The following is a 25,162-nucleotide window of genomic DNA, read 5'->3' as shown; positions in this document are numbered from 1 at the left end:
GCTTTTCCTATCTCAAATTTTTGGACTGGAGGTTTGAGAAACTGTTCTCCAACTTTGCAAATCACATTTACATACATAGGGGAGCATTTATTAATTACGGAAAACCCTAATTAACTAAATAATCTGTTGCCGAACAAAAACGGCCTCAGGTGAATAATGGTTACAAATGCAATTCCAGAATTCTCCGGCCAAACATTTGAAAATTGGAAAACGCTGTTGTTGAAATATTGAAGTAATGTGTTCATTATTCTGATATGTAGCAAAATCTTTCTCTTAAAGTTTTTCCAGCAATCGCAGCGAACAGTTAAGACTGCCATAAGAAACCAATAGGGGACGCTTTCGATGATAACAAAAACGCGAGTAGAAAAGAAATACAACACTGCCGTCGGCTGAGCTCGGAATATATTCATTTTTATAGTGCAGTCTTACATTATATGAAAAAAATGCATTCAATAACGGTTTCCCGCTCAAAAATGCTTTTGTCCAGATTGGCTGGGTATGATCGCTCGCCTACCGCTAACATTTTATTTTTTAGTCTTTGTTCTTGTTCTATTGTTGGATATTTTCTTTTAGAAGGTAATATCGTGGGAAATTAACATAAAAACACAGTTTTAAATCGAATATCTGCTGTGTTATATTCGTGGTATTTAAAACATCGTACGTTCCTCTTCAGCAAAAAAAAAGACTAAAGTACCAGGAATATTGCTTACGTTGTTATGCTAGCCTGTCCCATCCAGCCAACCCACCTGACAACGAAAACGTGAAATGAAAGTGCGCAGTGTTTCAGCTCAACACCACATTGCGCTTCACGATTTTCTCAATTCTACCTAAAAGGAAAGCTGGCCCCATCGTCTAGGCGAATTTCTTAGGGAGCTGTCCACCCGCCGCGGAAATGTCGGGCAGTGGGGGTTTATTATTTGGCTTGGCTAGTGTTGACTGTAAAAAATAGAGTCTGCCTCGGAATCGTCTGCTGCGATGTTGTGCGCTCCCTTGCGTGCAGGTTCGTGCATTTTTTTCAGTTCAATAAATTAGAGGCCAGTGGAAGTTCGGTGCTACGCTGCTATAGAAAGTTTCACAGCACTTCTTCGAGGTTTGTCTCGGGAAGCGTCGCACTGTTACGGCCGAATCCACGTTTATTTCCCATCAACAAGCAAGCCAAATTAGAAACCACGCTTTCCCAGCATTGTTGCGCCTCTCTGTTGAGGATGAACTATGACAGCGCCATCTTTTCCTCAAGTTATACAAAGAAACGCTATGCTGCGCTTGCTTACCCTTGTTCCTGGTATGTCCACTTGCCCTTTCTTTTTATTGTAACATCAATGTGGTGAAGTAGTCCTCTTACAAATTACTCCATTTTACAGCAAAGCATCGGTGCCATATCAATCTTCGCGGCATCACTCACGCTTGTGACGGGTAAGTCTCACCGTGCTAACGAGTATCGTGAGCCTGTGGTTCCATCAGGACGCAAACGGAAAAATCGGCACTGCACCGCAATTTCGCTCGTTCCTAATGTTCCGCACTTAAGCACGTATCGAACTACAGGACGCGAGTCGGCGCACAACAATGAGGGTTGTAGCTTCATCATCATCAGCCTGAGTACGTAAGCCCACTGTAGGCCAAAGGCCTCTCCCATGCCGCTCCAATTAACTCTGCTTTGGGTCCACCTCGGCCACCTTATTTTCGCAATATTCTTAATCTCATCTCCCACCCAACTTTCTGCCGCACTCGGCACACTCACCTTCTCTTGGTATCTAGTCTGTTACCATTCGCAGCCATCGGATATCTAAGCAGCAAAGAAAGTAACTACAAAGCCTCATAGTCCTATATGATTTGTTTTTATTCCCACGTTGCAGGAGAAAAACGGTTATCGTGCCATAGTATATTGAAAAGTTACTCAGCCTTATGCCTTTTCTTATTCCTGCTTCCCCCCTTAAACAAGCTCCTTCCAAACGCAGTGTAGCGTGTCAGCGCAGCTTGAACGCTTGCTGTTTTCGGTCTTCAATTAAATAACTTCCTCCTCTCTCTTTTTCTTCTCTCGTGGGCATCCAATGAGGTTCGTGCATTTTCTCATCCGAAGGTCACACCATTTCGTTGCTCTTTTTTTCTCATCTTAAGGTACCATTTTGACAAAAGAAATGAAGTTTCCATAACAAAGAAATTAAACGAAATATGTGTATTTTGCATATAGTGGCTAATCTAGAGGGGGTTGGGATCAACACTGAGCATACATACTTCCTAAAATTTGGCGCTAAAATGTACGCGAAATGCATCTCTGCACATACATTATTTGGCGAGCCGAACAGAAATGATAATTGCCCCATCAGACATCTAATGAATTAAAGCCATTCAATCAACTTTCAGTAACTGCAGGAAGCGGGTATATTTATATTGGAAACCTAACGGCATTCGTACTCATTAAAAATTCTACTTCGCAGAATTCTCCTAGCACCCGTCTGTTCCGAGATATCCTCTCCCAAGTTCTGGCTTGATCCGCGTGATTTAGCATGCAAGGCGATGACGTTGGGTACGAAACTCCTTCCGTTGTTACGCAGAATCTCGGCTGCCAACGGCTTAAAGCACAAAGTGGAACTGATAACTCTTTTCCTTTCACTTTCGGCTATCGAAATGCTAGCCACGCTCGAAGCAGCAGCTGCGTCACGCTAGCAAGGAGTCATCGCGTACACTTCCACCGTCCTCCGTGCGTAGCTATTCGAAAGCAATAGAAACTACTGGTGCCACTATCCCGGAACACAGACGCTTTAAAAGTATTCTACAATATTATTGACACTTGAAATGGGACGCACCCTTTATTCCAATATAAACATTCACGCTAACCGCCGCAGCTAAAAAGTTCTCAAAATATATCAGTTCATTATATGGCTGACAGTGGCAACAGTTATCTAACTTTAGGCCGTCTGACCATATAATTCATCTTCAGTGGTGGGTTTCACGTACCTCTGAGCTCTAATTGTACCAAAACTGTAAATCTTACTTTTGATCACCCTGTATACGGGAGCTTAATGCAACTGTATGATTAACTGTTTGAATAACGCCTCACCACAGCGATGTGGGCTATAGGCGCGCTGGTATTGTTTAACTTGCCAATAGCCACGATGTTTTATGATAGATATCGGTTCGTTTTCTGCAGCTATGCAGGGTGGTTTGTCCACAACTCTTAACTGCTTTTAAAAATGAGCTTTTGAGTTAGAGGAGCGCTTTCTCGGCAGAGCATTCTGTTTGTTTGTTTGTTTTGAAGGTTTATTTCCGCAACTAGGTGTTGCGAGGACAGCCAGGAAAAAAGCTGTATAGACAGCTTGAAAGGTCCTGGCTTCCTCTTACAGTGCAGCATTGACGGCGGCAGAAAAGGACATCAAACAAAATGTAAGGAAAAAAAACACGTATGTTCAGTACATAGAACGACACATGTACGTTCAGTACGCAGTACATTCTGCATGTAAAGGAAAAAAGAACTACTTTAGGTCCAAGAGCCTATAAAGGCAAGCGCAGAGAGGAGAATATAAGGGACAGCAAAATTGACACATCCACTCAAAATGGTAACTACAGGAACAATTGGGGCAATTTTTTCAGAGAAATATTGGAGACATCAAGATCCTTGTGGCAGTACAACTGGTTCAGAAGTGTCGGTAAAGTATGCTGCAACATTTGTTTACCATAGTTTGTGCGGCATTTCTTAACATTCCAAAGCTCTGCTGCGCGGGTATCATACACAGTTCTGCTTTGCTCTAACACAGCAAGTGTAAGTAAGGAGTCATCATTTTTCATTATGGCGAGTTTATATTTATGGCACAGCCTATAACAATACATGGATTTCATTGGAATAACGTTGTGTCGGTGGAAAAGGCTCGCAGTGTGGAAGAAATACGGCACTTTACATGCAATGCGTATAATACGTTTTTGTAAGACTGTGAGCTTGTTAATATTTCCGGCTGTTGTTGTTGCCCACACCATACATCCGTAGTTGGCTATGGAAGAGAACAAAGAGTGATAAAGTAACATGTTGACTGACGTAGGAAAATTAAAGCAATGGCGGCGCATGATACCAACTGTTCTGGAAAGTTTCTTAACGACGTAATTAAAAGGGTCATTCCACGACATATCTGCTGCAAAGTAAACGCCTAGAGTTCTCACAGTCTGCACAAATTCTATTCTGGTATTGTTTAATTCAATTAGAGGAAGTTCAAAGTGTTTGTGACGTGGGTGAAACATAACGGCTGCAGTTTTACTAACGTTAATTCTTAAGTGATTATCGGCAGTCCAAGTATTTATTTCTTTTAAGGTTTTATTAGCTCGATTTGCGAGATCAACCGTTGAAGTACCCGAAAAAAACAGACTAGTGTCATCTGCGTAAATTATGTACTTAGCAGTGCTATCGATGCGAACAATATCATTGATATAGAGAACAAAAAGAAACGGACCCAAAATGCTCCCTTGTCGAACACCAGAAGCTACCGCTTTCAACTGGGAGCATTCACCGGCAATACTAACAAACTGAGATCTATTTCGCAAGTATGAGGAAATCAGCATATGGGCTATGCCTCTAATGCCGTAGTGATCTAATTTTTTGAGCAGCACAGAGTGATTAACAAGGTCAAACGCCTTTGAAAAATCTAAAAATAATCCAAGTACCATGTTTTTTGCTTCAAAATGTTTTAGTATGAATTCTTTCTGAGCAAGGAGAGCTAACTCAGTCGTCCTATTTTTACGAAACCCATATTGAGCGGTATTGATAATGTTACATCTTTCAGTGAAGCAGGATAGCCGTTTAAGAATAACTTTTTCGAGGCCTTTAGAAAACACAGTTAAGATTGATATCAGGCGATAGTTTCCCATTTCATCTTGGTTTCCTTTTTTATACACTACTGTCACTTTTGCCCTTTGCATAAGACGCGGAAAAACGCCGGAAACCAAGGATAGGTTGAAGATATGGGTGAGGCAAGGTGCAAGAATGTCGATGGTAAATTTTATGGGCTGTATCTGAAAACCTGACGCATCTGTGGCTTTACTATTATTAAGCGCTAAAAATTCTGTAATTACTTCATTTACTGTAACCGGTGTTAGAAATATTGTTTCACCATTTCGGGCACTCATATAGGAAAGATTTACGTCGCCGCTTGATGTGTCAGCAAAGGAAAGGAAATAGTCATTAAAGGCATCTGCTAGATCAGAACCTTTTAATCCAATCACTTCATGAATAATTTTTGTGGTCGGTTCGGAAGAATTACTGAAGATAGATTTTAAAAACTTCCAAACTTTTTCAGACTGTCCACCAGTTGAATTAAATCGGTTATAAATATATTGCTTTTTAGCGACGCGAAGTTGCTTTGTGACGAAGTTCCTAAATTTTTTGAATGTTTTCAGCGCTTCAGGACATCTACTTTGTAAAAACAGTCTGTAAAGTTTATCTCGTTTTCTTATCAACTGCAACATGTCCTCATCGACCCATGGTTTCTTACTTTTCTTTGACTGGGAGAATTTCTTCAGCGGAAAGGAAGCATTATAAATGTCAGGAAGAACCTCTAAAAAATTTTCGTATGCTTCGTCAGGGTGGCTTTCCTCAAAAATATGTTCCCAGTTAACAATAGATAAGCGTTCCTTGAACTCGCATAACGTGGGATGATTTATAACGCGATAAAATGACATTTGGTCGGGTTGTCGTTGAGAATTCGGAGCGAGATTAACAGATATGAATATTGGCATGTGATCACTCAGAGCATGAGCAATGGTGCCTGATTTCAAGCTTTCTGTTTTGGAGTTTGTTATGAAAAGATCTAAAAGTGTTTCTGATTCTGTCGTAATCCGTGTAGGTGACATAATGACATTTACACTGGAGTGAACGTTAAGTAAAGTATTGAACTCGATTGTTGTGTTATTGTTGGCCAGCATGTCAATGTTAAAATCGCCACCTAAAATTAACTCATATTGGTTCATGTTAACAAATTCTAGGAATGAATCAAGAAATAAAAAGAGCTCAGCAGAACTGCTACCCGGTGGACGATAGCAGACACAAAATAACCTTGTGCCAGACTTGACTGCCAGGACTTCGTAATGGGGTGCAATACAACAAAATTCAGGTAACATTTCTGATTCCATTAGATTCGAAACTAACATTGAAACACCACCTCCCCTTCTTATGGATCGGTTCGTATAGAAACACTTGTATGTCGGAATCACATAGACGTCACCTTCACAAGTAAACCGCGTTTCAGAAAACATAATAAAATTGAAACAAGTTTCCACTTCTCTGAAAAAACAGTCAAGTTCTTCTTGCTTATTTCGACCAGATCTGATATTAACATGAATGCAAGAGCAACAATGAAGATTATCAGGCTTAATGAATCTATTGATGTCAGAAAAATTAACTAGATCAGTAGAAAGAGCCATTGGAAAAAGAGTGCCGCGTATTGCCACACATTACTGGCTTTACAACTGGTCCAAATCTGCTGGACAATGAATGACAATCGCAGGATCATGTTGTTTCCTTCTAACGAACACTTTCCCATTCCGGTGCCAAGCGTACTGGTAATCATTTTCACCTGCCCAAGCCTTTGCATAGCGCAACACCTCACGGCTTTGACGCGTCATGTTTTCGCTGACAGATACATCCGAGTGAGCATCTCTTAAAGCTGTACGCTTCTGAAACCACATGTCACGAGTTGAGAGCTTTGAAAACCGTACAATGATCCCAGGCACCTTTCCTGGCTTTGAAGGAAGTCTGTGCACAACATCGACGTCATTCAAAGTAAGCTCTGGCAAATCCACAGATTTTGCTACGTCATTTACCTTTTCCATCAGATTCTCATCATTTGTCACCGGTATGCCGTGCACCTCAAGGTTCAGCTTTCTGTTTCGCCACTCAAGGTCGTTTACAGTCATTTTCAATGACTCAACATCATCAGCGTCGATTCTGGTCTCAAGTGCACTGACACGTTTCTCTAAGGTACAGATCTCTTTCTCACGTTTTACCTGTTGCTCAAGTATATCATCGTATTTTTTTGACATTAGTTCAGTAGACTTCTTCACTTCATCGACTTGGTCAGGCAGGCCAGCAAGAGCATCAAGTTTTTGACATATGCCTGCTAAACAGCCAGCAAGGTCAGGTTGCGTACTGGGTGTGTCCGAGCTTCCTGCGTTTGTTTTGCGACAGTCTGGACATCGCCACGTTTTGCGACCTTTCTCGCCTTTTCCCTTATATGTTGACGCAGAAACACCAGAGCAATTGCCAAGATGGTAGGTGTACTATCATTCGGCGCACTTGATGGCGAGTCCGTCATTTGGCAGACATTCTTCGCAGGAAGGGCGTGTCTCCGGCATGTTAGCCTTGGTACAGCTTGTGCAGCATACAGGCTTAAATTCGGAAAATCTTTCTCCTAACACTACAACTGATAGCACGGTAGAAAGCAAGGCAGCAGCGAGCAACAAGGCAGCGGCAAGCAACAAGCCAGCAGCGAGCAACACGGCAGCAGCAGCGGTGGTGAAAGAAAAAATGGCAAGTAGAAAAGTAGGTTTTTCACCAACCTGTAAAGCAAAAATAAAGCAGATAGGGGGCGTCCGATCACCACCGTCGCTGCCATCCGTGTGACCCGTTTACAGCTCGGCCGGTAGAAGCGCGGGGGCGCAAAAGCCTGTGACGTCCACTTAGTGCTGTCTTGAGGCCAGCGCAGCAGGGTTCGTCGTTGAAATCTGTAAGGCAAAAATAAAGCGATAAGGGGGCGTCCGATCACCACCGTCGCTGCCATAGTTCATCAGAATACAGATAATGGGTGCTAGCTAGCAGCCTGGCTGTCTAATACTGAGTAGGCAACGCTTACTGTCAGGCTCTTCATTTGGTGAGAGGCTAGTAGCCAACATTAAGGGATATGAATACCAGTTTTTATTATTTCTAAACTGGCATTGTTGTTGCTGTGGCCGAGTAAACAATTCTGGAGCTGCACAAGGTGGAAACCGAAACGGCGGGACCAGAAATAACGCTAGCCACGCCTATGAGCCGCGTTACACATCATCCCGCCAGTTAAGTGCTCTCTGCCGACTGGCCGCTCCTAGTGGGGCGCGGCGAAATGTGTACGTAACACCCGCACCTGTCTGTGTCGCGGTAACAGGCGCTGCCAGCGCTCTTTCTGGTCGCGCGGTTCCGGCTTCGGCCGTGTGCGGCCCCAGAATTGCTAGCGCTGCCTTCAGAGACAACAATGCCAGTTTCGAAATTCTAAAACTTACGTGGCATTACTTAAACGGGGCTATAAACCTTTAATCAAATAAGAAGCTTAATAGTAAGGTGTAAAACATGACTGCTCGGTACAACCTAACCTTCCTGCTAATTTGCAGTTGTTGGCAGTATACTGATGCGCCGCTGACCATGCTCTGCCAGAAAAACGGCTCTTCTAACTCAAAAAACCTATTTTTAAAGGTTGCTTAGAGGCTTATAACATAGGGTGTGTCTAGTCTTCACGGGCTTGACTCCTGGCATCCCGAGCAGGGAAGCTCTTTAATCACGCTTTATTGCTAGAAGAAAATACATGCTGAAGGACTGAAACAAAGGCAATGAAACCTGTGTGTGTCTGCCAAATGTCGAAAAATTTACTGCAAATGTAAACGGTATAACGAAATTATCAGTCAAGATATATCGCATAGAAATTCACGTTCACTGCATTATAATGTTATGGACTCTTTCCTGCGGCCGCTTAGAAATGCAGCGCGCATGGTTTCATTTCTATGATTCGAGCGGCGATCTTTACATGTTCAAAAACGCTTCTTTCTCCGGTTGCTGTCGTTACGCGAGTACTCACCAAATCTTTTTTGAGTTTTCAAGGTCCCTCTTTTCTGGTGCAGCTTACTCATAGGACTCTCGGGAACTCTGTACACTGCACTGGTAAGATCTAAACAGTCTCAATTTTTACTTTCTGGTTAGTTTCCTGCGTCAAGTCACATTTTAATCACTTCCCAACTCTCAGATAAAAACGTGATATAAACGCTGCAAATTGGGCTGATATTGTTTAAATGGTGTTTTATCGTACGATAACATACTGAATTCACATGTGTCATCTTTCGTTTCTCTATGAAGGGCGGACTTCGTGGTGTGGTGTGGACAGACTGCATGCAGTTCTTGTTTATTCTAATTGCTCCAGTGACTATTATAGCGAACATTATAATCGACTCTCTAAGAGCAAACTCAGCAGTTCAGCCACTCAGTGACCTGAATCTTGGAGCCTATATAGCTGAGTAAGTTGGCGTTTTACGTGTTTTCTTGCTATTCCTTTTATAAGCGCACAGATTGCTTAGAGTCCTCCAGATATGCGCATGTTCGCCTCTTCTATGTTAAAGAAAAGCCGGCAATAATGAGTTATACCCACAGTTTGCATTCAGATATAACCGAAAGCCATATATCATTTTTTGCGATTGCGAAACTCTAAGCACGCGGTCCCTTATATTCTTTCTGTGTAGCTTACTTGCCCACGAGAGCACCCAAGTACAGCTTAGTAAAAACTGGGAGTTGCAGAATATCGTGAACAAGTGAAAACACAAAAAGTATGCGTTGTATGCAAGGCTTAACGTTACACGGTTCTAATAGAAGTTGTCATGGAAAATGACACAAAAAGAACGGAGCCAGGTAAAAGAAAGCACAGAAAAGTTGAGCTAGAAGGTAACGATGAAATACAGGCTGCCTCACTGAAGCCCGCCAGTAATTTAAAACACATGCGATTTAATGTATTTAAAGGCCACTCTGAAGGGTTTTCGAACATTCTGTGTCAGTGTTCTCTTCATATTCTCTCTAGTCCTCTCTCCCCGCAACAACAAACCATTTTTCAAAAATTTCTGTGTATCCAAATTAACGCCCTAACGGCACATTTATTGTTCAATGGTTCTATCAAAATGACCATTCATCTGTCCCCGAACAAAAAAAAATACTTTTGAACAAGTCCTGCGGACACACAGTGACAGGCAATGCACAAACCGGACTGTAAACCACAAAATGGCAGGCGGCTTTAACTAGCCTGGCTCGTCCAAGTCCGCTTGAGAGTTTGAACAGTGAGAAGAGAAAACCTGAACAAAAAACCCAGTCCGTGGCCAGTTACAATGCTTCGCGTGAAGCAGCAATAACGCCCTAAACGCTAAAACTCGCATACGCGTTCATTGGCTGCAACAACGACTGAAAACGTTCAGAAATTTAGTAAAATGCCAGAGAAGACATGATACTTGCCTTACACCTGAGTTACTGAAGCCGATAACGGGTATTAAGGCGCGAGCATAGATGCGCGCGGGATATATTTGTGACGTCGAAGAAGCGGTGTTGCCCGTGGAATTCATTTCAAGCAGAGGCTAAGAAGCGGTGAAATTTTAAATCTAATCGCGCCGGAATGAAATGTTCCATGAGAGCCAGAATTGCGGAGAATAATTATAAAGGAGCGATAAACTTATAGGACAAGCTTAATTAGCTTGCGGTAACTTAAAAAAAAACCCTTCAGTCTTTCCTTTATGTTGACTTGTGTGCCGCTAAATGCCAGTGGTTACACTCGGGCTCGGAAGCTGCAGCGCCGGACAGCTTAGGTATGAAATGCTCTTACCTTTTGTCCCTGACGCGTACGTCGTCACGAAACATAGCCGTAACTGAGGGCTAACATGCCGCCAAACATGACGCTAACGTTCCAAAAACTTTCCATCTTAATGGTTTGTAGTTTGGGGCACTCTGAGCAAACGAGCGTGCCGCGTTACGAAGGGCACTATTCGCGCCTTCCATGCTTCTCGAAAGACGGCCAAGATCGGTTTATCTGAGGCATCATGTAGCATTGGACGTGTTACACCGATTCTCTCTCCTCATGGCTTGAAAGCAGCGCTGGCGCAGTGGAAGCGATTATTGCGTTGTTGTGCGCCCCTCCTTATGTTTAACGGCAGAAAATGTCCGCTATGGTCCAAGCCTCAGATTCTTGTGCCGGGTCAGCGCCATTGCCGCCCAACGCCGGTAACCAGTGGAGGCATGAGTTGGAGTTAGTGTGTTCGGTCGGCTGCCACCCCTGAATGTGCTGTGCCTGTCTTAAAATAAATTTCATGGTCACATTAACTCTCGAGGACTACAATGGCTACAAATTTTAGCCATTCACTGACCCTGTTATTGTCGTGGCGTAGAAGCCGATCGGTACGCCTAATAAGGCCTTTACTTTTATTACCGGTGGGCACAGCACAAGTACCCACGCCTAAAGAAACCAGCACACACAGGAAGATGGACCACAAGAACAAGGAGGAAGACTAGACGTGGGGCTGAAATATCAAATATTATTTCGAATTGAAGCACGCACACATTTGTCAGGGACGTTTATCGAGGGTACACGGAGCAAAACGCGGTTATTGGCACATGGCTCTTTTTGCCACGAAACAAAAAGAACCAAGCCACAACATGAAATGTACCACAAAAGTCTGAATGCACTGCAGTTCCAAATAAAAGGTGATAGTGCGCCGCTTCCTTTAAGCACGGAAAATAACCAACTAGCCAGAGTTTCGAGTGTTTCAGCAAGTGCTTCTGAAACAACGTGGCTGCAGATGTGGCACGCGATAGAAGAGGCATGTCCGATAGCATATTTTTGCATCAGCCGATAGCGGTGCCGAAAGCAATCTGTTTTCAATCACAAGCAAACAAGCATAAAAAAGGGCGTAGGAACGTATATGGAGATTGGGTAACAAAACAAATACTCCCATTCTTCTCAAAAGTTTCAGGCTCGACTTGACCAATGACGAAAATTTTTGGTCCTGCTTCTTCGGTACGACAGCGGCCGCCATCTATCGGCTTTGTCTGGACCAAATGGTAGCTCAGAGGCTCCTCGCTTCTCGGACGTTGCAGGAAGCCAGAAGGTATTGTTTGCTTCATGACGCTTGAACACTGAGCCTTGACGGCAGCAGTAACTGCCGCATCTGCTCCAAGAAGTAGAATTTGACTCTTTAATTTCAGTAAAATTAAGGGGTTAAAGAAAGGTGCTGCATTGCAAACTGCGCTTCATAAAATGTGAAGCGCCAGTTCAGATTACAGGATTAGAGCAGATTATAGATGAATCTTGATCTCGAGAGGGCAAGAAAGAATCACGATGACATCGTTTTAGACGAACCACGCAAGCGAACGGCATGTTGAGAAATGCCCGATTACTCTAGGTAACTCTTGCAATGGAGTGGTTAGTCATGTCCAACATTCTTGGACAAAACTTTTGAATAATGGAAAACTGTAAGGTGTTAAATATATTGAAGGAAAGGGTCCATTCTTCCGATAAGTAGCAAAAGCTCTCTTTTATATTGTCTCCATCACTTGCATCAAGAAGTTAACACTGCCATATAAAACCTATGGGGACTACTAAACGATAGCAAAAACATTAATAGCACAAACTGCAAGCCTGCCGAGGAGAGGTCTGCGGATATATTGATTCTAATAGTGAAATCTTACAATATATGAAAAAAAATTCCGCTGATAATTTTTTTCTCGCTCAAAAATGCTTTTGTCCAGAATTTTGACTTTCTTCAAGGGCGACCGCTATCGCGAGGAAAAGTCGGAAGTACGCGAACAAACACTTCTAGTACGACTTTCGTCTACGCAGTGCAACTTAGAGCTGCAAACCAGTCACCATAAAGTGTCCCTTATCGTAACGAGCCCTTGAGCTGACGGTCCGTTGGTAGGCTTGTCGACATGGGTTTTAAGGAAGGAATGAAATATGCGAGAAAAAGGGATCTTTTTATTTACTCGCGTCAAACGAAGAATGGTCGCCATGAAGGCGTGTGCGATGCGGAAGTAAAAGAGAAAGAACTAGAGAAATCCTTCTGACCTCATGCTTTACAATCCTGCGAGCGTGTGTGAAAATGTTTTGCGCAGTGTCCCAATCCATGCGGTCAGAGCCACATTCACATGTGGCGAGCGTATGGTTAACGTGGTCTGTAAGCTGAATTATTTACTGAGGGTTGGGCATGTAATGTCTTCAATGCCAGCCGCACAACCGAAGGGTCCTTTCAGCGGCGGCTGCGGTGCAATGACTACCATGGTAACTGTTGGTTACTCGAGCAGCACAGTGGTGAAGGGGGATAAGTATAGTAACCAGGACGAGACGTCGCGTGCTTTGGCAGCAGTGAGAGTCTTCCCACACAAGAATCCCGTGACGGCCACTAGAAGACTTGCTAAACTGGCCAAGCTAATCGACACCTGCTCTTTAAAGGACCCCAATTGCATGTGCAAGCGACACAGTTCCGTAGGTGCCACTTGGTTGAGGCTCCCAGATTTTGCTGAGCAGGTACATTCGTTTGCAGCGCGTACGAAGGGAGCATCATAGCGCAAGCTGCGCCAACTGTGACAAACAGATGGTTTCTTTCCTCTGCTCTAGAGAAAGACACGCGGCGAGGACGGGGCTACAAGGCCCTCTCTTAAAAGTACGACCTCCGGAAAGGCATCGAGCTTTGATAGTTTCTTTTGTTTACGAAGTGTATTTATTTTTTATACGAGGAAAAACATAATGATGATGACAGTTAATTTTTATGGCTCAAGGGCACCAGCGTCCAAAGAGCGCCATGGCACACGATATTTTCGTTTGCTCAAGGTGGGGTCAAAGACCCATTTGCGAAGTATTTCGCCCTGAATAAGCTGAGAGCCAGGCCAACCGGGGGAAGCTTGTACCCATTGTTTCATCGGTGTGCACCCGGCGACACTGGGGATCGAGCCCCGCACCTCCCACGTGCGAGAAAAAAATATTACACTTAAATATAATTCTTCACGTCGGTATTTATAGTTATAGACGCAGAGTGAAATATGTACTCGTAGAGAAATGGGCTTATTACGACTTTGGCGAATAGGTTTAATTGCAGGTGAATGCATTACAGCTGAACTCAATTATTTAGAATCACTTGGGACGCTTTGCAGTATATCCATTTCACTCTACAATGTCCTGTGAACTGCCGGGTAGGTTTCTTTTCTTTTGGCTTCATTTGTCAAGTAGCATGTATATTATCTCTGCTGCGCACATACGGTCATTGTGCCCCGAGATACTTGTCTAAATATATCTGCCTTACCTGCGACCACATGGGGAGGCCAATGTCTTCGTTTGCCTCCTCATGACTCCTTCGCTAGTTATCCTTTTGTAATCATGCCATAAGGGGGAAGGGCGAATTGGCGCGCCCGAGGGAGAAATTTCAGAGTAGATTTGTTCATAAGAAAACGCTTTCGTTTTCAGAACAGCCTTCACGAGTACAATTCTACTCTTTCTGCTTTACACTGCTGGCTTCTTCATGGGAGTGGCCTTGACAATCTGGTTTCGTGGCTGTGATCCGACTCTGCTAGGAGAAATTCAGAGCATGGATCAAGTGAGTTTCTAGCTGCACACGTTTCTTCTTGCCTATGTCTTACTGTTTGTGTCACAGGGTTCATGTATGCGAGCCACTCACTACGCTGCGCACGATAAGATTGACAGTGTCATATTGACAAAGCCCGACGTGCCTCTTCAGAGGGTGTGCGAAATGTGCTTGTCATGCACTTTTATTGTTTTTGTCTTATGACAGCATTTATGAAGACAAGAGGAAGAGGGAAAGACACAGAAAGAAGAAAAAAGGAATGTCGTGGGAGGCAAGGCCTATCTAGATAAAGTACTCTCGTTGTGCCCACTGATGAACCAGGCGCGTCATACCACGAAGCATTACACGGCCCATTTTAGCGCATCTCTCTAGCTTAATTATAACCAGCCTCCTCCATGTCACGGTTCAGGATCATGGCTTAGATATTTCAGTTTCTGTGCGTCCATTCCGCAGTTTAGCAGCACAATAGAGTCTCTGGAAGTGTGACGTTTTAAGCGCTATTCCTGAGCGCCCGTGCCTGGGTTGAGTCTCGTTGGTAATGGTGGCGGAGGTGACGCTGTAAACAGCGGAGCGAAAGAGAAGGAATGTGCTAGAGAAGGATCCGGCAATAGTCAAGGAGCACACGGAAGAAATAAAAAAAAATTGTTTAAAGGGAAGGATAGGCGCGGTAACTGTCGCACATCGGCATGGACACCTCAAGCGCGCCGTTAGAGAAGGGAATGAGGGGGGGTTAAAAGAAGCAAGAGAGGAAGTGGCGCCTCAGTTCAGGCCTCGATGAAGAGGCTGCGGCTAAAGCGGTGGAATGTGGCGCGCTCTGTATGGGGCGACTGGTGCGAAAGATGCCGCTTCAGCAGAGGCTCAGTGGCTGAGGCCGCTAGGTTCAATAAAGATTCCTGCCTCTGTGGGCGCTGCCTCCGTACGGCAGTGATTGTTCCGTCTGCGAGCTGCTATGGCTACAATAACTCGACCACTGCGCTCTATTTTCTTGTTACCAAGCATCGTAATTGTCCAGTGATTTTTTTTTAAGCGGTAGCTCCGAAGGCGAAGGGCTCTAGCTTCCGCGTAGAAAAAGTGTTTATCAACATCTAGCACCCGTGATCATGTCACCACACCATGCGTAAAGCCGGTACCCCGCAGCTCGTGCTCATGTCGTCGTCATAGGTGGGTCACAGGGTCGCCGCAAGACAGCGCCAGACGCCGTCTGACATGACATGACAACCTGACAGGACTGCATGGCACGGTATCCTTAGTGCATGAAAAGTAGCAGCGGCAGCAGTTATGCTTACACCGCCAGCGAATACATGGCTCCCCACCCGCGTTGCGGCATGGCCATGAATGTCGCCGAGGTCGACTGTAATGCTCTGAACGTTGTAAATATCATGAAGGTAAGAGACACAAACATGCGACATGTCGAGCACAAGGTGAATGCTTTAGTGACTCTGGCGGCAGACAAGCTTAACCATAAGATGCTCAAGTCCGTGTCAGAACAATACTCACGCCATAAATTATCGCTGTAACACTCCCAAAACATTCATGCGTGGCGTCAACATTTACAACGAATGTAACAATTGAAAAACACGATGTGAATACTGTAGCTCTCACTGCCCGTATTACTATAGCTGCAATCGGCATTAATTTTTTTGGGCCTACTCAATTTAACTGTCGTCACGGTGCAGTGGTGTCAGAGTAATCCCGCTAGTACATCAAGCAACAACCTCGATCTGAAACATTTCTAAAAAGGAAATCCGTACGGGGAGGATCAGCAACTCTCGCGAACTGGCCCTATTACTTTGCTTCTAACGCAAGTGCTGTATGGCAGCCCTGTACTCCGCAGCTAATCCCGTGCTTTCATATTTTCCTGCCTCTTCGACTTAATTTTAAATTTGCCCACCTTCATAACTGCTAGCACTCTGTGGATAAAACAGCTAGCTAGAAAATTGGGTCTCATCCTGCTTTTTGGTAACAGTGAAATTGAGACGCCAACCAGCAAAAGAGACCGATGCGACAGCGACCAAGGAGCCAAGTTTTCTTCGAGACACCAGGGCAAATTTTCTATACAGGATTGGTTCTTTGTCGCAGATTCGGCAGAGTGTCCAACAATTATTATAACAATCCAAAAAAAAAACGTCAATTCTCATTTTTCTGTTTTGCACCGAATCTATTAAAGGCAGACGATAAAGCCCCAAAATGTTTTTGTTGGGACTAAATTATCGGCCTTTTTCTTGTTGCCTGTGTTCAGAATGGACAAGCGGTGTAAAAAGCGGCAGGAACGGCATTCTGCTCACTCAGTTGCCATATTTCATGATGCCTCGCTAAACAAAGTGTGCTCTTGTTCTCCGATCCCCGTTTTCACGAATCATTACGCCTGCCCTACATAAGGCCGTTGCCCCACACAAGCAGGACTTGGCACTCTATCCTACGTGTCACACGTACCACAATAGCGGACCGCAGTTTATCGTGCATTTTCTGCAAATATTTCCCATGCCGCGCACAGCAGGCTTCCCGCATCTGCGGAAATCGATACAGATATACTGCGTGCCAAGACACCCACTTCGGCATGCAAGCACCGGGGCACATTTCACCTCCGAACATTTGAGCATAGCCTTCATGTTTCTTCAGATTTATAGCAGTGAGCACGTTAGTGCGTATATATGCTTCATGTTTCTTGTGACATTTTGGATTTTCAACAAATTCTTTTTTTTTTTGCAGATCCTGCCATATTACATCAACACCTACCTGGTTCATATACCAGGATTTGTGGGGCTCTTCCTTGCCGGTGTAGTCAGTGCTGCGACAAGGTATTTTTGCAGTAGACACATACTATACGCTGACTAGCCTTAACACTGTATGGATTTTGATATTTTCCTCTGCATACGCTGCGTACAGCCCGATGACGGCACTGCGACCAGGGAGCAGTCCAGTAGCGGTAAAAAATACGGCAGGTGTTCGTCGCTTCGAAGCCAGCGGACGCAGATATGCAGTGCGGCGACTTTTTGATAAGTGGCGCTTCTTTCGCTTTCCGCGCCCAATGCGTTTCTGATTGCGTACAATATTTGGCGTGCTAAATGCGACGTTTCGAGCTGCCGCCTCCTTTGAAGCACAATCAGTGCAAAAGACAAATAATGGGATATTTGGTTAGCAAATCAATTTTTATTTGTTGCATATTTCCATTCCAATTCAACCTCTAGGTCGCAATGCAAAGACAAAAAACTGAAATAGGAAATGCACAGCGCCACATAGGGGGTCACTTGGTCAGTGCAAAGATGATGACTATGATGATGCAAACTAGTGGACCGCGCCTACGCTGGGATATCCGAAAATAACCGCGAGGTGTAGAGAGACGTAGCCTATGCATTTTCTCGTCGCCTTCGCGCAGCTTCCAGGCGCTTTGTTTCCATGACCGAGAAACGTGAATGCTTAGCGACTAAAAAACGTCTTCATCTAGCTCCCCAATGCATTCCGTGATAAAAATTGACGTTATAATGCAGATTGCAAGTAAGCACGTAATTTTCTACGGTATTTATTAAACTGTAATGGATTATGCGGCCTCCTAAGTTTTGCCGTCTATTGAAATACGGAGAAAGCTCAAAGCCAGCTTTTGGCATCGCTCGACAAATGGCATAGCATCTATGTAGCGAAGGACTAAAAATCCAGGGCGAAACTTTGTTGATCTAAAGTGCGGTGAGGCGAAAGCCTTTAGCGCGGTGTGGCTGCAAATGTCACTGATGTGTGGTTAAGATGATGATTTAGTACACAACTGTTGGTGAACCTTAAATGCTGGAGACACTGGAGGGCGTTTGGGAGGCATCCGTCTGATTTGAAGCCTTTCCGCCAACACTCTGCGGCGTCTTTACGCTAGAGAAGTAGAACTACATATCCGTTGGCAGGAAGTAGCGCAGTCGTTAGAAAGCTTCGGCTGTGTGCGCAGAAAGAGATGTGTGAAGGGGGGGGGGGGGGGGGGGTGACAGAACGCTCGGAATAGAAGCCTGAGCGCGCGCGCCTCTCCGCCGCTTCGACGGCTATGCACTTCGGGCACAACTAGCGCCGGCTAGGAAGAAACGCCCAAACGAGGAGCGAACGATAGGGATAGGATGCGAGAGGGCGATCACGACACGAGACGCTCAAGAAGGCCTTCAGGTTACGCCACCGCGGAGGCGAAGGCAGGCTCTGCGTCGCGTATTGTAGAATCGATAACCATGTAATCCAGACTCTTTAATTATAAGCTTCCTAAATATGTAACTGCGTCCTTCTACGACGACTAACGTCAGTCGTTGACAAGCTTGTACGGTGTGTCGGTCGCTTGTGAAAGTTTCGTTTCCTCGATGATCGATGCAAGTTTCAGATCAGTTCTTTGAGCGATCTTCAGTCGATCACCTTGAGCTCTGAGGATGAAGACTCCGTGGGCTTCTTCAGACGTTCTTGACAAGGCGTCGGCCTCCGCACTTGTCTTTCCAGATGTGTGCAGATTGTACCATCGGGCCTAGCAAAATGCGGGCGAAACGTCGGTTCTGATTTTTCCACGACATTATGTGCGAGACAGCCCAGTTATATGTGTAAACATAGAAGTATTGAAGACCTTGAAAGTAGTGATGGAATATTTCGGTAATGGCCCAGTGCACTGCAACTGCTTTCGAGTTCCGTTGAGTGCTTGTGCTTCTCAATCTTTGGCACCTTCTTGCTTGCGCATTCAATGATACGGGTCTCATTTCCGCATTTTGAGACAAGACTGCCCGAAAGGCTGTGTGTGATGCGTCATCGTGAACCTGCGTTGGAAGCCATGGGTCGAACGTTGCTAGTATGGGCGCGTGAGCTTGTCCATGTTATCAAACTATCTTTTTTCGTCAGTTCGATCAAGGGCTTCGCGATATTCGCATAGTTCTTGATGTACTTGCGGTAGTGCGATGTCAGTCCAAAGAATCAACGTATAGTTCCGTCTTCGTGTTTGGTTTCCCATGTTTTGCGACAGCAGTTGTGCGCTGAGGATCAATTCCCACTAGGTTTACCAACATGCACCCTGCATCAGGAAACAGTTGCAAAAAATGATGGCATAAAGAAAATTATTATGAGGTTGCTTGAAATGCAATATCCGTGAAATGCTTTTCATTAGTGCCCATCGTTTTGAAGTTCTGCGAAATGTTCAGGCTTGGATTCATGGTGTAAGACCCGCTTCGTACAATCCCAACACCCATCTACAGATTAAGTTGCAAAATAATTGGCTTTGATGAAGCGTGCGCTGACATGATTCAAAAAGGATGACATCTAGCCGCATTTTTTATTTTCTTGTATGCAATAAATTTCCAAAATTCTGGAAATGGAACAACGCGGAATCATTAAAATTGAGTATGCTAGCTTCTATTTTGTGTTATTAACGCAATATTTTTGCGTATCGTAAGGCTCTACCACAAAAATACATTTCATAGCAGACCACTTGCCGCGACGCATGCAGTTTTATGCTATTTAGTGTGAAAAACGCAAACCATTGGTTTCCAGTGGCACTCTTAACACTCGTTGCGAGTGCAGGACAAACTTTAAAAGCAAGATTTTGCTGAGCTTCGGAATATTAGACTGTTACCATGGATATGTTCATAACGGTGTCTTGCCAAAGTACTCAAGTTCCTAATAATTTTCATCAATATCGCACCACATGGGTTTTCTTTCGCAGTCTCTTCAGTCCACGATACACTTTAAAAGCAAGGTTTCGCTACGCATCAGAAGGTTAGACCAGCCCTATCATTATGTTGATAATATTATCGCAGAATATCATTGATTAAGAGTGTCGACCAAGAAAGCTGCATGCTGTTGCATTCCCTCCCTTAAATAAAGAGGCTGACTGTTATAAAGTATATGTGCGATTTTCACTATTATAGCCAGATTGTGTCCTCTCTCCTAGCACCATCTCATCCATGGTGAACTCCCAGGCCACCATCCTATACGTTGATGTGATTTCTCCGCGGTATAAGAATGCCGACCAACATGTTCTGTGGATTACACGTGGCACCGGTAAGGAAAATTTTTTCACTGTCATTTGTGGCAGATATACTAACCGATGGCACCATTATTTACTATCTCAGTACACATTGACTCAGATCTCGTAATTGCTATAGTATGCAATTTACTTTCTGTGGAATACTGACTTGGCCAATTTTATACGGACCACACTGGCTCGTTGAACATGAAACAACATTTGCTGGGTTCCAGCTTGAGGCCATCGTCAAATGAGTCGTGGACGTAGACGACAACGTCGTCTATTGAAGCCAAAGCCGACAACGTCGTCTATTAAAACGAAAGCCATAGAGCGCTTCGTACGGCTCAGCATTTGGTATATGCAGCGCTAGAACGTGACTATTGATTTGTCCGTACCCTTAATCAAGTCGCTGAACTTGAGGAGGTCTCTTCGACTCTTGTTGTCTTTGGCTCTCTTTCAGATTGACGTAGCTTATATTCTGTGTAATACAACACGATGTACATTCAGTGGTCATACAATGGCACCAGCTTTCCTCTTATCCAGAAAATGCTTTTAGTGTGCACATTAAATTACAGGTAAACCAGTGCTTGCTTTTGTATACAGTTTTCTGTAAATACAGAATATATACCGAACTTTATTCCTTCAGAATTCTTTCTTTATTACTTTTCTTCCTAGCTATTTGCATAGGCGCCGAGTTTTCAATCTACCGGGCCTATGGCCGAGTTAGCACCCTCTCTCTTTTTTATTAGGTCCCCCCTCCTCCCGGCATGCTCCTCGGCAAGAGATATTTTTTTTATTTCCTCTCAGGATGCAGAGTACATTACAGAGGGTAGCGGCCGTTCACAGCAATATAGAAGATAAGAAAATGGTAAGGGGCCAAGTACTGATTCTTGAGAACCCCAGAATCAAGCGGTACAGTAGAGAAATCAGCGTTATTAATGCTGGCAAACTCAACACGAGGAGAAGAGAATCACGGATCCAGATGCGAACGGCAGGGTCAATGTACAGCAGGCTTACTTTATGTAAGAGCAGTGAGTTATTAACTTTATCGAATGCTTTATCGAAGCAAAGTCAAGAAACATGCAGTCAGATGAAAAAGCGGAGTCCAACTAGACGTGAAAGTCGTAAGGGAAAGAAAGTTGTTGAATGTCAGAAGAAGAAAACATTCAGAAGGCGTGATCTATTAGAGAGAATTGTCATCCTCCAGAAAATTAACAAGATACGTAAATATATGTAACATTATTTTGCATGCTATTAATCCCAAAGGTATGAGTCAATGGTTATATGGATTCTTTAGTTGCATGGCCACAGCGTTCTTTCACTCTTTATTAGTACACCATAATGATACGATTGGGAGAATATGCATGTCATAATGACAGAACTATATTCTTTAGCATTGCGTATAAATGAGGCATTTATACCATTTATTCCACTAGAAAATCGTAGTTTGAAACCGATAATCGGTATGATGCCTTGCAGGTCGAAAATGGGATCTAACGCGAAATGATAGCACAGTTGGAGTTCTGGACGTTGGATAACATTGGATGAAGAAGGAAATGACTTAACGAAAGTACCATTTAGTACAGTAGCACAGAGGCGGTCGGGAGCAGGCTCGCCGGCGGGTGCAATAACGGCACTTTATTGGTGTTATTAGGATTAATTAGGTTCCAGAAAGGTTTTGGGTTAGTCTTCAGAGCGTTCAGGAGGGTTACTTTAAAGGAGGTGGATTTAGTACACTTCAGTGCGCGTTAATATGGTGAAGCGGCTTTCTTGTATGCTGTCCAATGAGCCGGTTTTATTGTATACTTAGCAACCCGAAAAAGTCTTTTATTTTTGTTAGGAAATCGTTTTAAATATGTGTTATACCACGAAGCATGGCTACGGGAGTACACACGCCGAAGAGGGATATGATGATGAATCAGTTAAGACACTTTATTTCGATACATGCACCAGTTTATTTCTACAGAGCGCTCGAGATACCCTCCATGGGAAGAAAATATCCAAAAATGTTCCCTGTCAATAAGGGCTGCAAAATGAGCTTTGTTATAGTCGGTAATGGTCTTGGAGCGTTTTTACTGTGGTGCACGCGATAAATCGGACGTGAAATGCAAGATATATCGTGATCGCTGAGGCTGGGCACATGTATTACGTGTGTCATAGCATCTTCAGATGATGTTTTGACCATGGTGCATTCGATAAATCGAACGTGAAATGCAAGATATCTTGATGGCTCAGGCCGGTCATATGTATTACATGTGTCATGGTACCTTCAGATGATTTTAGACAGGCGAGAGGCTATATATTAAAGGCCCTGCGTTATAAAGAACGGGTCCGCGAGCTATGGTCTCACCCGACGACTGACAAGTCCAGTCTTCTAAAAAAAAAAGATATGCTGCCCCCTGACCCTCATCACTCACTCAGTCTCCGGGGCGCGGGCGCAAAGCCCCCCCCCCCCCCCCCCCCCCCCGGTAAAATTTCGGGGGAAGGGGGGATTCGAGCTTTCCACCTTCCCCCGCCACCGAAGTCGGCGCCTATGGCTAGTTGTCTAATAATCTATTAATTTGGTGCATGTAACACGATTAAAAGAAGTTATTCAAAATTCTACCGCGTCTGAAGAAACAAACCCTGGTCAAGGCGAATTAAATTATGAAGATAACCATGCAAACAATGATGTTTTGACAGTGCTACGGGCGCCGTGTGCACAATTAGAGGATCAGTTGGGTCGTTGTTTATCAAAGAGAAACGTCGCGTTCCAAATGTACGTATGTTTGGGCAGATTGACCCGTGTCCTGTTTATTGCTTCGGTTGTCATTGCAATGTGAAGGGACTCCTTCAGCAGGCGCGCAGATCAGAATGTCTGTTTCAAGTATGAGCGCAGAATTCCAGACAATCAAGTGGCCTGTGTTTTTATGGTGTTCTTCTTGGACGTAGGAAGCCACTTTTCTGTTCTTGACATCACCTTGATGTTGTTTGAAACGCCTACTAATATCCCCTCCCTCGCCTGCAAAGGTTGTGTTGCCCTCTGCGAGAAGTTTTGTAGACAACGCCAGGGTGGTGAAAGGGTGCCTAAACGTCATAGTTTAAGTTTTTCTTCGTAATTGACCTTGATGAGTGTTTTTTTTTCTCGAGATACAGAATTTTCCTCGCCAGACGGCTTTACCTCAAACCCACAACAACATCAGAGCTCTTCAATGTGGCTAAAGCTGAGCCTGTACAACATTCTACCTGCCCTGTTGTTCTCATGGCCAAAGTGAATTTCTCACAGCGCTGTATTCTTTTTATTCGCAGCGTTACTCTTCGGAGCAACAATGACTATCTACAGCACATTATGCGTATACATGGGATCAGTGACCAGGGTAAGCGCAATGTAATATTCTGCGGCGGAAGTTTTTGGCACAACACTATTACCTAACAATCGGCGCATCGTGGTTACTCACCTAATCAGTTCGATGACATACCGGAACAGCTCAGCGATACGACCGCTTTCATGGGTGTCTGAGTACGGACTATGAGATACTTAAGGGCCACATAGCTTTCAACCACTAACACGACGCTACGCTTTCTGCAATGCAACCCAGCTATTTATTGAACATCATGATTGTCATTCTAAGGAATCTTTCCCCGTCACATTAAATACGTTCCTATCTCTCCATGCTCCTATGAAAACCGCCCTGGTGGCTGGGCGGCTAAAGCCTTCGGTTGCTGAGCATGAGGTTCGGAGACGAAATTCTGGATGTGGCAGTAGCATTCCGATGGAGGCGGAAGGTCATATTCGCCATGTGGCGTGCAGTGTCCGTTCTTAAATAACACCAGGTGGCTGTAGTTACTGCGCGTGTTTCCGCTACCACATTTCCAAGAGCTAATATGCAGCTCCTAAAGGAACCCCACTTACTAATCAAGCATAATAACACAAAATGACTTAGATTGATATCGGCCGATATCCAGAATATCACTACGTTTTGAGAGTTCCACGCCAGCAAGTGCAATTATAAACATTTATACCGAGTACTTTTTTCGCAAATGTTGCATTTCAAAATTTCGCTCAGCTTTTCTGCGCATCTGGTTTGTGGGCACTTCACTAGAAAAATGAGCGCGCTGTTTAACACAGAATAAATCTGCAATAAAAATCACCATTTAAACACTACTTTAGCATTTCTCGTACCAGTAGCACCCGATACATATGCTTTTCAGGGTGCGAAGAATCAGTGTTATTAAATAGAAAATTAGTTTTAAAAAAGTGGATAATCTTTAAGCCTCCTTTATGGAAATATCATTGGGAATTGCCAAGAAGTTTTGCTCGAAGATTGGAAGCCAATTATAGTCGGATTAAATAGCCTAATCAAGGAATGAGTTGTGTCATGTCGCTCTGAATGTGCGCATTCGAGGCCAAGTTCAGCCTCTATTTAATGGCACAGAACTTCGGAAGAGGAACGAAAAAGGATTCTGGCTGTTTCACCAGCGAATGTACCACATGTGCAGGTCAATATACTGGGATATGCATAAAAGACGCAGTGTAGCGAGTACTTCAAAATTCCAGGGCTAGGCAAACAACTCTGCAGGTGCGTTACATTTTTGTTGCGACATCTATGAATGTTGGGCACGTTTGTAAGCAATCACATCAGCGTCTGTATTACTGCATATTCTGCTCCATAGATACCACTTTGCAACAAAGGAAACTACATTTACGGTATACTCTAAATCGCCATATATTGTAAACCTTACATGCAATTCCTACCGCACACGTGTATGCAGTCTCCGGAGTGAAAGAAATTAGCAATGTGCTTATATATAATGTAAGTTGCCAAATAAATGGCGCCGTTGGAGGTGGTTGATCTATGGTTAAAATATATAGGAAGGGTATTGACGACGTGGGGC

At 44.1% G+C, this 25,162-nt stretch overlaps 1 protein-coding gene across 4 annotated transcripts in view; it reads left to right on the top strand.

Moving 5' to 3' along the window:
* LOC144097459 (sodium-coupled monocarboxylate transporter 2-like) overlaps window positions 1–25,162 on the top strand; it is a 94,337-nt gene that overhangs the window by 41,397 nt on the left and 27,778 nt on the right. For all 4 annotated transcript variants that reach the window (XM_077630183.1, XM_077630184.1, XM_077630182.1 and 1 more), the window contains 8 exons: window positions 1,362–1,413; window positions 8,817–8,884; window positions 9,077–9,234; window positions 11,716–11,856; window positions 14,205–14,334; window positions 17,032–17,120; window positions 20,213–20,322; window positions 23,576–23,643. In XM_077630183.1, coding sequence (XP_077486309.1) covers window positions 1,362–1,413; window positions 8,817–8,884; window positions 9,077–9,234; window positions 11,716–11,856; window positions 14,205–14,334; window positions 17,032–17,120; window positions 20,213–20,322; window positions 23,576–23,643 — 816 coding nt within the window. The remainder of the gene's footprint in view (window positions 1–1,361; window positions 1,414–8,816; window positions 8,885–9,076; window positions 9,235–11,715; window positions 11,857–14,204; window positions 14,335–17,031; window positions 17,121–20,212; window positions 20,323–23,575; window positions 23,644–25,162) is intronic.

Source organism: Amblyomma americanum, chromosome 7 (genome assembly GCF_052857255.1).
Source record: "Amblyomma americanum isolate KBUSLIRL-KWMA chromosome 7, ASM5285725v1, whole genome shotgun sequence".
NCBI lineage: Eukaryota > Metazoa > Arthropoda > Arachnida > Ixodida > Ixodidae > Amblyomma > Amblyomma americanum.
The sequence above is the reverse complement of the archived record's forward strand: the minus strand, read 5'-3'. Positions and strand labels throughout refer to the sequence as shown.